At 31.9% G+C, this 13,419-nt stretch overlaps 1 protein-coding gene across 5 annotated transcripts; it reads right to left on the minus strand.

Annotated features, from left to right (window-relative positions):
• Nucleotides 1-905: 905 nt before the first annotated feature.
• Nucleotides 906-6,884, minus strand: LOC107877768 (axial regulator YABBY 5). 5 transcript variants are annotated; one of them, XM_016724476.2, is made up of 7 exons: nt 6,619-6,884; nt 5,122-5,256; nt 3,400-3,529; nt 2,804-2,852; nt 2,628-2,703; nt 2,044-2,113; nt 906-1,169 (listed from the first exon to the last, which is right to left on the minus strand). In XM_016724476.2, exons 1-7 carry the CDS (start codon nt 6,691-6,693, stop codon nt 1,153-1,155), a joined length of 552 nt encoding a protein of 183 aa, XP_016579962.2. In that variant the 5' UTR covers nt 6,694-6,884; the 3' UTR covers nt 906-1,152. The 5 variants fall into 5 exon arrangements, with proteins under 5 accessions (XP_016579962.2, XP_016579961.2, XP_047249412.1 ...); XM_016724475.2 differs by having other exon boundaries at nt 2,044-2,151; nt 6,619-6,876; XM_047393456.1 differs by having other exon boundaries at nt 2,044-2,151; nt 6,514-6,870.
• Nucleotides 6,885-13,419: the final 6,535 nt, after the last annotated feature.

A 13,419-nucleotide genomic window follows, 5' to 3' on the forward strand; every position in this document is an offset into this window, starting at 1 on the left:
CATTGACAAGACTTTAGAGGTACTTTACAATGAAAAATAAGTACTGATAAAGATAAGACCCTTCATCAAGCTAGCTACAAGACATAAATAAGTTTTCACCTTTTTAACTTTATAATATCGTAAAAAGTTTTTATATGTTTGAACTTCAAATTGCAACACGGAATCTAACATAATATGGTTACATGCTTGAACTTTGGATGTAATATTTGGAAATCAAGTGGTTCGAGTCGTGGAAGTAGTCACCAATGTTTGCATTAAGGTAAACTGTCAATATGACATCCTTTGGGGTGGGCTTTCCTAAACCATGCTAACACGAGATATTTGTGCGTCGGATTGCCATTTTGAATTCTAATTCAAGTGGTATTTGCTAATGAAATGATTTGAAAATTTATAATATATTGTCCTTAACTTTTAGACTGAGGATGAATAATGAACAAGTTCAGTAATGTGTTCAACTTGGAAAAATGAAGATGTTTTACATAGATGTACATTCATGAATATTTCTTGTAAACCTATTCATATTTTCAACATTTATGTATAAACTTTCTCATATTTCGACATTTACAATTTGCAAACTTTCACTGACCAATTGCTGCTAGCTTTAATTTCATTTCCTCGATATCATTGTTTTTTTTAAAAAAAATAAATAAATTAAATCTCTAAAAGAAAAAGATAATTAACAAGACCAAAAAAACTTCCACGTTGTGGTTTTTATAGTGGTTCGTTCTTTTCCTAGAAAACGTCCAAAACAACCTACTATTACTTATTTCTTTATGTCAAAGACCAGTAGCTGGAAACATTTTTCTTTTTCATTCTATTCTTATGAGGTCGTGTACAACACCGTAACTTAACATGAAAGCGGGATCTGGGATCAAGAAATGGAAGAGATTAAAGAACAAGATATATATGAGAAATCTCTCTAAAATTTTCTTTCAATAGAGAAAGACAATTAATAAGAGTAGACAATAATTAGGGAAACTTAGTTTTTTCAACAATATATAAGTTGAAATACAACGAATTGATTAGAAAGGCCTAATTATAATATGTAGTTTATGTCCACACTCCATAGAACACCTTGATGTCACACTCTTATCATCAATTCAACACACAGCTTCATAAAATGAAGATCTTTTATTTGTCTAGCAAAGCAGCTTATAGTTTTCTGCTCCCTGAAAATTAATGTAACAAAAGTAAATTAAATAATACTCCTTTGATTGCAGGCTCAAAAAAAAGATATTACTAATAATGAATATTAAAAGTATATATAGCCATCATTTTACATGTGTAATAATATAAAACAATACATTTCGGGCATCCCAAAAACCTACAACCTATACTTAGTTGCTTTATGGGAGAGAAAACTTAATGCCTGTATTAAATATAAGAGAATAATTTTCTCTCTTTACTCTTTTTAAGGTTTTGGTTTAATTTTCTAGAATGTAGGTAGTGTAAAAAGATGGAATGAAGGGATACAATTGGATTATATGGGACCATCGAAAAACAAACAACGTGAGGACATGCAAGATCCAAGGAAAGAACAATTCAGTGCACAAAGCATTCTGGGTTCATGTAAGGTCTGAGGAAAGACTACGACTCAAAGAATGTTTTCTAAACAACCTACAATAGTACTTGAATTAGTGGCTGATGAACTATTTCAATAAAGTTCTTGTTAGGTTGTGGAGCCTGATTAATATGTGACGTACTGTTATATATTAATTGTACATACTCTAAGTCATTAATATAAATAGCCTGTCCGCCGTGGAGGTTACCTACGGGTGTTACCACGAAATTACCTCTCTCTCTTCAAGAACTCTCTAGTTTTCTTCATTCTCTCCAAATCAATTCTAACTAAACACCTTGACAAGTTTTCCATCTTGGACTGACAATTACTATTTTTTCTTAATAAGCTACTATAATATTATGCTTTTGATGGTTTTCTTTACTGATGTAAAGACTAATGTCCAATGCAACTATCAAAATGTAAACAATGACACTAGCACAGATTTATGCAAATATATATAGCTTGAGTTGTAGATGCATTACCACAAGCAAGTTTGGCTTGATTGTTGCTCTCCAACATGAGTCCAAAGTGAATGTGAGGGAAGTGTGCCCACTACACCAAAATAAAGTAATTGATCTGTCATTACCCATCTATTAAAAAAAATAGAGCTTAAATCATACACCAATAGTGTAAAAGAACTTTTATACTAGAAAGTACCTAAAAGATAATTACTGATGGAGAAAAAAAAATAACTGCTGATAATTGTCCGTAAAAAAAGAAGTGAGATTAGTAACTTAAGAATTAAGGCAGGTTACCCGATACAATAAATTAAATTAATAGAGAATAAAATTATTTTATACTATGGCCACATAAAGATTTCTTTTTAAAGCTGAGATTATAGTTAATATCGCTAATAGAAAACAGAAACAACTAGTAATATTAAGCATGGAAGTTAAATTAAATGAAATGTCTATTAATACATATGTTTAGAAAGCCCTTACCTAAACTTTAAGTTTACAGTGTATATAAGTTAAGTTCAGAAAAAATGTAAAAACAAATTAGAATGAAATAGTGGAGGAAATAAGACAGAAAAAAGTTTTGAAGAATGTAAGGAAAAAGTAGTTACATTTTTGGCAGCAGTACTAAATGCCTCCCTGTGACTGATATCTGGATTATTAGCCTTGATCCTCTGAATCTCTTCTCTGCACATTTAGGCGTTTTGTGTCAAAAAAATTTAAAAATAAAATTGATATAGTGGTTAATTCTGCCATAAAAAAAACTTTAATAAAGATACATATATACTTTATGAACTGATTATATGCAGAAGGTACTCGCTGCCTCTTCTCGGGAGCTGAAAAAGAAAACACACTAGCATTAATAACCAAACAAATATATTAAGACAATGAAGGGAATAAATGACCCAAAAAAGAGAAGAAAAGTTACGCTTCATGTCTACTTTGAGAAAATATTTACGCCACGTAGCTTATATTTGAGTTTGGTATTCGATTTAACTAGTATTTGTGTATAAACACTTTTCATACACTATTATAGACCATACAAGATTGACATATTATGCACAATGTTTTTCTAAGTTGCATTGACTCTTCACTTTCAAAGCTATTCCGTGTTGGATTTTTTAAATATACACGACTTTTGGAGAATCCAACATGTACCCTTGACATTTCGAAGAGATTTTTCAAATATACACAACTTTTGAAGAATTCAACATGCACCCTTGATATTTTTAAAAAGTCTGAACAACGTAGATGCTTTCTCCATATATAATATAGTTTAGTGTTGTATATTGAAGTACGTCGCACATAATACCTTATGTTGGACTGTATATTTTTTAAAATTTAAATGTAGTAAGAGTAGTATTAATATATAAATATAATTACGTCGATTGACAATCCTCTCCTCGTGATGAATGTTGCTTGTGATAGGGGTTCTCATTGTCATCCGGTTCATGGTGCATTTGGTTGATGAACCAAAATCCATCCTGTACTCCGGAGCAGTGTGGTTTGGAACCTAAAAGTATGTCATAAAATATACATGACTTCATAAGAAAAATAATGTAACAAAGAGATACATAAAATTTGATACAAGAAACATTAATTAATTTTGATAGTTTATATTGATTGGTACTCTTAGGTCCACTTTTACATGATCACTAGACAAAGCAAATTAAAACTAGACAAGTAAAATCTACCAAGAAAGTATCATTTAGGGTAGCGTGTTTCAAAAACGGTATCTCGGGATTATAAATTTACATTCTATATGGTATACATAATACCAAAATTGATATACTTAGTCAAAGGCGAGATAAATATACAATCTCTAATTTTATTTTTACTGAACCAAATGATCCTTTAAAGTATCAATCTAGTCATTCAACTATCTACTTGCGGAGTGCATCTGATATAGTAGTAGTCATATAGTTGAGACTTCTAGCTTCTTGTTCTTAGTAAAGTCGTCGAGCACAACTATGAAATTGATTACGTCAAACTATGAAGCTCTTAACTACTTTTTTTCCTCCTTTGTGTGGAGTTTTTCAAGATCCAAAATCTCGCAAGAGAGTATAAGCAAGAAACAAGAGAAATATAATGCAACCTACCTATTTTTGCTAATAGATTGAGATACATAAGAAGAGTCCTTTATTTTATCCTTTCAAATTATTACTTCTATTTTGCAATTAATTTTGTTTTGAGGTTCTTGTGCGGTTTGTTTGGGGGTAGGGGGTAGGGCTGAGGGTTTCTTTATGGTTTGACCAAAAAAGATTGAAGTGATGTTTTATGAATAAAGAAGATAGGTCATAACAGTGTTGAAGTGACTGAATGAGTTGGGATTATAGATACAAAAAATAAAATAAAATATGGGCCAAAAATTCCTAGTTTATAGGCTTTGTTTCCATAGTAGAGGACAAACCCTGATGGAAAATAAAATCATTTAAGGAAAAAATAAAAATCAAACTATCAAATCAAAAAATATTCTATACTACTCCTCCCAAATTACCCATTTCAAATTGAGTTGACATATTGATTAAAAAAATAATTAATAATATACTTAGTTTATCATATTACCCTTATTAAATGATATTTATAATTTAATTTGAAGAAAAAGTAATTAATGTAAAAGGTAAAATATGAAAAAAAAAATTTATCTTATTTTAATTAATGAAAAAGAATAAGTAAAATAAAATATCAAATTATAAAATTTGAAACAGATAATTTGGGAAGGAGGGAGTATATGTAAAAAAGTATAGCCTTGAAAAATACTTAGATTTGTAAAAGCTGCAAGCCTCAAATAGAAAATGCTTATGGATAGTTTTTTTAAGTTATATATGGCGGCTATACCAGTATAGTGCTAAATTTTATTTTATTTTTTGTGCTTTGAACAACTCAATCTGAGTATTAATGTGTCTCTGTACATATTTGTTCACTCAAAAGAATGAAAAAAATAAATTAAAAACAAAAAGAAAAATCCCCTGGGGATTCTGCAACCTATGAACAAAACGCCCACAATTTGAGCTGCAAAAATATGAAAGAGAGAGAGAAAAAATAAAAATGTTTATTGTTTTTTGTGTTATTATTTTTTGATTAGGATTTTGATTCGGACCGAACCTGAGCCTGATGATTTTGCCAGGAGGAGGTAGAAGAGGACTGAAATGCAGCTGCCATATTGACGGACCACAGATTTGTGCAGTGCCCACAACGAACAGTCACAATATCAAATAGGCTGCTGCATGGAACACTTACCTACAACAATTTCACCAAAAAAAAAAAAAAATCAATTAGAAACCTCATTAAGGAAAAAAACCACAACTAAAGATCTCGAAATTACTAAAATTTGTTGAAACTGTGGAGATCGCAGCAAATCTAGAGTAGTGTAACAAGTTCAATAGAATCGTTGAGTTGATCTCTATTGAAGCATGTGACGTACTATATCATCTAATAGCTTAAACTGTTAGAAAAAACTCACTTTTATTTACTCAATTAGGTTTTAAATGATCTCCAGTCCTATGTCTATCTGTGCGGGCGTGTACAAAATTAGACATACGCACATATACATAAAGCAGAATTCACCAACTCTAAATCTTGAAATCACCGCTCCTTGGATAGGTTTTCTTTTTTGCCTCCCCCTTACTTTTAGAGGGGGTAGGGAGATGGGTTTTCTAAATCTTGAAATCTCTTCCCACAAACCCTTTTTTTTTGTGTATGTACGTATTACAACAACATTTTCAATTTTGAGAGAAATAAAACCAACAAGAAAACCCTAAATACAATGACTATTTTTTTTTGGGGGGGGGGGGGGAAGAAAGTAAAGAGATTGATGATTATTAACACACACATGAGGGAAAACTAAAAGCTCATCTGTCTACCAACACATATACTCATATGGTGCCTGAACTTAGTGCTATCTTTTCAGTCAAAATAAGGAAAAAGAAGAGAAAGGTATATATCATAGAGCTAGCTAGAAAGAGAGAGAGAGAGAGTTTATTGTTTTTTTCTTAAAAAAAAGAAGAGGAAATTAATTCTCTTCTGAGTACTAATTATAAGGACTTGTCTTCATCAAATTATGTTTAAAAATCATAAAATCAACAGAGAGAAAAAGATTCTGATTAGAAGGTTCAGGTTTTTCAGGTTAAGACTTTTTCCCCCCTTCTTTCTTTGACTGGCAAAAGATCAAAGAAGAAGAAGAAAAGTCTCTATATGGATTGTGACTTGACTTCTCAAAGCAAATTAAAAACAAAGAAAACCCTTATAGATCACTTGATTTATGTATATATATAACACAAATTAAATTAACACTTGCATTCACAAAATCAGCTTTACTCATCTCCCTTACACACGACAAAGAAAGTTCAAGCAAAAAAAAGAAAATAAAAAAGACAACCAAAATTCGCACACAAGAAAAACTCGGATTCAGAGCAAGTTTTGCAGGTTCAACTGAACTCCCATCTTTTTATTAAAATTTAAGTAGATATGTGTATCTATATAATTGTAAGATCGTACATATTTAAAATCCACCGACTCTAGATCCTGAATTCGTATATGTTCGTTCATATAAAATACATGAAAATTATAGGTCGGAACAAAGATAGATAGATCGATAGATACCGCAAGAACAATATTGCAAAAGTTGCAAGGGATATAGCAAAGTTGTTCAGAAGCAACATCAATGCAACTTGCCATTTTTGATGAATCTTTTTCTGTTTGAAGAAAGAAGAGAAAGAAGAGGAAGAAATGATTATTCAAGGTGGAATTGAAGAAGAAAGAACAACACCAAATATATAGAGCTCTTTTAGAGACCAAAGAGAAAATAAAGCTTTTATTTATTCTCTCTCTAATATAGCTTGCTTTTTAGAAAGGGGGGCTAATATAATGTAGTATCAAAAACAGTAAAAATTGTGTATATATAAAGAAAGACATAATACTATTCCCTACAAAATACATCTATCTTTAGAATGCAAACAAAATAACCAAAACATAAACTTCCCTTTTCTATTTTTTTTTTAAACTCCCTAGCTACTATCAGGCTTTCACTTTCTTCTTTCTCACTTTTTCCTATACAGTATAAACCTAAGAAGGCATCTTAGAGCCTACAAAATGGGGAAGGACGGTCTGATGCACTAAGTTTCCTCTGTGCGCGACCTCAAGGTAAGGATCAAACCACAGGAGTCTATTGTACACAATTTTACTTACATTTCTTCAAAAGACTGTTTTCACAATTTGAAATTGTGATCCGATTACACGACAATAACTTTACCGGTTATGCTAAAGCTCTCCTTCTACATACAAAATAAAGCAAAAAAAGAAAAAGAATTGACCTATATCTAGGGATCATTTGAGCAATAGTACCCACGGGCAATAGGAAATACTAGAATATAAGGAAAAAAGAAAAACAAGTAGATCAATACACCTTAGTGCCTATCATATAGTGTGTATATATAGAGGATATGTGGTACATAGAAGACTGGGTTTTTAGGAATTTAAGCTAGGATATTAAGGTGGGCTCTTTTCAGAATTGTGTCAGATATACAGAAGAGATAATTAGGGTTTCATTGGGGAAAGAGGGATCAAAAGTTTTTGGCTCCATTATACTAGCATAACAGTCTACAAGAAGAAATAAGAGGGGGTGGGGAGTGTTTGTTAAAAAAAGATTCTATTACTAATATAATTAGTACCTTCTTTGTCTCACTTAACACATTTTCTTTCTTAATACATCCTAACGAATGTCATATCATTATATTTAGAAACAAAGTTTTAAAATGTTTGTGATTTATCGCCAAACAAATGTCTAAGACTTGTTTACGTAACAAGTTTCAAAAATGAAATTTTACCCAAGGATGTGGTGAAGTGATGATTGAAACAAGGTAAAATAATGAGGTATCAGATTTACATTCCAGTGAAGAGAAAAACTAAGTGATACCTTTCCAATCTGTCAAGTTTTATTGGGTTAGAGTTATCCAATAATTATGTTGGCGGGAGATAATAGATTCAATGTTTGTGATTTATCGTCAAACAAATGTCTAAGACTTGTTCTACATAACAAGTTTCAAAAATGAAATTTTACCCAAGGATATGGTGATGTGATGATTGAAACAGGGAAAAATCATGAGGTATCATATTACATTCCAGTGAAGAGAAAAACTAAGTGATATCTTTCCAATCTGTCAAGTCTTACTGGGTTAGAGTTATCCAACAATTGTGTTGGCGGAAGATAATAGATTCATGATAGAATTGAATAACCCCAATACTGTCTCTATTATTGTTTTTTCAAAAAATTATGCTCAGTGAAATAATGTCACATAGGAGTAGATTAGATTAGAGAGAGTAATAACTTTTTTGAGTGGTGAAGAAGATAGGGGGTAGGGAGTTGTTTTTGGGCGGGGGGGAGGGGGTGAGGGGTACTAGTCAGTGTTTGTTTGTTTTTGCCACTACGATATGTTGTAATGTTGATGGAAAAAAGTGTGGTGTGGCCATTCCCTTTCCCTATCACTGCGACTCCACAGCGGACGAGGGGGGCGAATTTCTACCTGTTATTTTATATATATATATATATATATATATATAAAAGAGCAGTAGGAACGAATTTAATTTTTGGCTATTCATATATTTTAATTTCTTATACATAATAAGTAACCTCTTTTATTTTTCACTTTTTTCGTTCGTATTTATACTAAAAATAGATGTTCATTTTTACTTGTGATGTTTCAAAAATTTATCCTTATTATTAGATATACTTATTTCCCTATGCATTTTCTAAAATATTGAATTTACAATATTGAAGGGATAATATAATACAATTTTCATTCTATTTGTTGCTCTTTAAAGGGGTGTATCAATACTAGACAAATAAAAATAAATGAAGAGAATAATGCGTAGCAGCTTCATAGCGTAAAAATATTTTTATGCTATCAATTTATAAAAATTAAACTCATAGAAGTACGTGTACGATTTATGGATGTTTAGTAGTAATAGCATACCTGCAAGATATTCTGAGGTCTAATTAATAGGGGGAAAAGTATTAATTTTGTTGGTGCTTTATTCCTACAGCATCTCCCTTTGTTCTGACTTCAGCTTTTTTCGCTATTTGTTTCTTGATACTCTTATCAACGACCTTTCTGGGTTGGATTACTAGTTTTCCTTTCAATGGGACAGCTAAGTCCTTATTAACAACAAGGGAGAGGTTTAAGCCTACTTTATACTTTCTTTGGATTTTTAAGTTATACATACATGAAGAATTTAAACTTGGAGATTTATGCTTAATATGCCTTTTGGTCTAGGATCAATGTCTTATCACCATTAATTGCATTATTTTATGCTCTACGAACCAGCTACTGACTTGAAATATGATTTAAATTATTTAATAGCAATAAGGTATGGAGGTTAAAAATTAGTATAAAAGGTTAATCAAGAAGATTTAGTTGGTAGGACACTTTCAACACTTACTTTGATAAATACACTTTTTTTTTCTGTTTAAATTTTTAGGTTTTTGGCACCCCTTATGTCTTTTTAAATACTTTTCACACCTCACTTTTTCATTAAATACCAAAAACTTTTTTTTCTCTCCTCACTCTCTCTCGTCTCTCCCGCTTGTTCCTTACCCATCCACCATTTTTAATTTCTAGCTTGTGTAAATCTTGAAGAACTCCGATCTTCAACTTCAATTTATATTCATCTCCCGAGTAATTTGTGCTCCATATTAATGGAATTTTTTTCTTCATTATTTTGCTGTTTTAGTTTATGTCGTTTCAACTAGTTTGGGATAATATTATTTTTTTTTTAAATGGGGGTTGATTTTACTGAAATTATTTGTTTTTAGTTGATATTTTTTTGATTGTTGATGGATAATTGGTGCATATAGATTATCCTTGGCGATTGCATGGTGAAATTGTTTCGCTAATTTCATCAGAATGTGTCAAAAAATCTGATTTTTCTTCAAACTTTTCTTCAATGTAATAGTGTTGTAGATGCATATTCATGTTGGGCATTCCTTGGTTTCAATCATATGTCGTTATTGTGATGTTAATATACCGTTTTGTTGATTAGGTATTTGAACGAAAAAAATTAAATTTTTTTTGAAAAAATGGGGCTTGATTTTACTTGAAATTTGTGTTTTTAAGTTGATATTGGTTTGATTGTGCATTATTTTTGATGGATTTGTTATTTCCCTCAACGATTGCATAGAGAATTTTTTTTTTTAATTTTTCTCGATTATCGTGCTAAAAATCTATGGTCGTTCCTGTTTTTGTTCAATATAATGGTGATTTAGATGCATGTTCTTGTGTGCGATGGAGCTGTTTTAGATTCATTTCTTGTTCTGCTAATAGGCAATTGGTGTGCTACAACTGCTATCATGTTAAAGACTATTAGGTTGATTAGGTATTATTTTTGCTGTCATAATTGAGAAATCTTATTTTTTTTTACGTGGATCATAAAAAATGGCTAGAGGTGATAAACGCAAGGCTGTAGACATTGAGAGTTATGAGAAAAAAATGAGTAGTCAATGAATCAGAGAATAGAAATTGCAGCGATAAAGCTGTTCAAGCTTTGGTTAGAGATGAACTGGAGGAAATAGAAATTAAGCCTAGAATAGAAGAGGAAGCATTGATCTTGTCCCACTGTACAAGGTTTATTTCGGCTGAGAGGTATGACCTCGCCACAGTCATGGATAATGTTGGATCATTTTCGACTAAGATATCTGTTAGGTATCGTTTGAAATTTTTTTATGAATTCAAATAAGTCGTGGTCAATCAACGCCTGAAGTCTAGGTTTAAGAATTCCTATTTTGGTTGTTTATGGGACTTGCCATAATATATGAAGTTCAATGGGCAGCTTGTTCAATATACACTTCTTTGTCGAGTTGAACAAGACAACAAGCTGCATGAAATGTGGTTCTGCATCAACGCCAGGCCTGCATGTTTTGTCCTGAAAGAGTTTACGCTAATCACGAATTTAAACTATGGTCATTATCTCCGTGATTCAAAATATGTCAAAGCGATGGAGGAGAGTGAAGCTTTTTCAAAAAGATTGCGGAAAAGAAGAGTGTAAATGCCAAGAGATTGTTGAAGCTTATTAGAGGTGGAAGGATGGAAAAGGAGGACAAGTTCAAATGCTGCTTGGTTTGGTTTGTGCATTGCATATTGCTTGCAGGCGACTTGTCAAAAACCGTGGACATAGACACCATCAAGATGGTGGATAACCTGAAATTCTTTGAGAGATATCCCTGGGGTAAGGAGTCATTTGCCTTGACTCTAGACTATCTAAACAAGCGGATAGACTTTATGAAGAAGAAGAATACATTTGTGACAAAGGGAGTTTCATAGTACGCGCTCGACGGATTCCCCTGGGCATTTGTGGTATTGATTATAAACCATTGAAGTAGTTTATTCTATACTATAATTTATCTATAGTGTCTACACTATACTGACTGAGTTATATGTTTTTATTTTTTTTTTGATCAAAAATTTAAATATACGAAGCCTTTCCTGAGTTCGATAGGGGAAATGCTAAATCAATAGAAGACCTGCTACTCATTCCCCGGTTGCTCAGATGACACACCTCAAAAGGCGATAAACTAATCAAAGGTGATCCATATTTGAACGGATGGAGCACAAAGGTATGAAATTATTTTTTCGAAGAATACTTTTACCAATATTGTATTGCTTAATAATCACATTTGCCTATTTATCTGTAGAGAGTGCACCCGTACCTTATCCCCACAGTCCCTGAAATGAAGCAACACTACATGAAAAATTTCAAAGCATTCATGGATAAATCGAAAGACACATACAATTATAGCTTGAAGGCCAATCTGGAGGGTGTGACTGTCATCACCTCATCGGAGAATGGTGATGACGGGTATGATGACCGAGATTTGGGTGGAAATGCTATTTCAAGGCATGTCACTCGCGGTGCGAGGACAAGTAAGCTGAGAGCATCAGAAAAGACACCGATGATCAGAATCTGGAAGAGCGCACGTTTAGGCTGGAGGAGTCGTTCAAGAACATTGTTAATTTTGTGAAAGAAGAGAGGTTGCGGAGAGCAGAAAAGGAGAAACAGAAGAAAAGAGATGAAGATGAAGGTAATATCTGCTCTGTATATTATAAAAGTTGCATATTTTATTTAATTTATTTTGCTTATAATAGAATCTATATCATTCTTCATCAACTAATAGCATAGTTTATTATAAATGATAAATACTTGAAAATGCAAGTGTGCAGGTCCAAGGTCAGCATTCATTGGCGAGAGCTATCCACGATGACAACAACATTAAAGAAACGCTTCCTGAGGCAACATCTTTGGAACATGCCTCGATCAATGCTGATGAGGTGATGATCCCTGATGATGCAACTGTTGTAGAGAAAGAAAATCTCGATGAAGGAGATGCAGAGAAAGAAGAAAAAATGAAGAAGCTATTTGTGAAAAGTAAAATAAAGCTAATTAATTAGCTAGTGTGGAGAACTATAATCATGACGAAGGAAGGTAGGATGAAGAAGATAAAATTGAAAAAAGTATTTGTGAAGAAGAAAACAATGAAGGAAATGGAGAAAAAGCAGAAGAGGAAAAAGGAGAAAGCAAGAATGCAATAGGAGAAGTAGAGAAAGAAGAGGAAGAAGAACATAAAGAAGAAGGAAAAAAATAAGGCACTAGAAAAAAAAGGTATTGTAGAGGAAGGAAATGAAAATGCATTTCCAAACATAGATGATTTTCTTAAGGAAGTTACTCATGACATCAACAAGATGCAAGTGGAAGATGAAAATGTTGAGGAATATTTAGACAATGTTTAATTTTTATCTGTGGCTGATGTTTATTTGTGTTAGATAAGACAATATTATTTTTTTCTGGATGTGTAGAGCTGAACAATTTTATTTTCGAAATTGCTTTTATAGTTTATGATAAATATTTTATATTTTATATAATCGACGTATAATTGCTTTTACATGAATGTCATAATTGATTATAGACTCTGACTAAAAGGTAAAACATATATAGTAAAATATTGTGTAGTCGATGAATGAAAAAGGTAAACTATATATAATATAAGTGAAAAGTAATCGATTAATAAAAGAGACAGAATACATTCAATCCCACTACACTCCCATTAAACTTTTTCAAAAAGCCAAAACTAATAGTAAGCCATACACTATAATTTCAGGCACTTTTTTTTCTTCAGCCATCGCCAACCTATACTTAAGTTGATCCTTCTCAATTCGACGTCTTTTAACAATCCTTTTAAGTGAGCAATCCTGTGTTCCTATTCTCTATATAATGTCATAAGAAGATCCTTATTTTCTTCGAAATCTCTAAGACTTTTCAACATTTCAAGCTTTACAACGCCTTGAAATTTTGATCCCTCAAAATCGGAGAAAATGCACCTGAAATAAGAGCATCCATCATTATCCTAAAATAACG

This window comes from Capsicum annuum, chromosome 7, assembly GCF_002878395.1.
Source record: "Capsicum annuum cultivar UCD-10X-F1 chromosome 7, UCD10Xv1.1, whole genome shotgun sequence".
Lineage (NCBI taxonomy): Eukaryota > Viridiplantae > Streptophyta > Magnoliopsida > Solanales > Solanaceae > Capsicum > Capsicum annuum.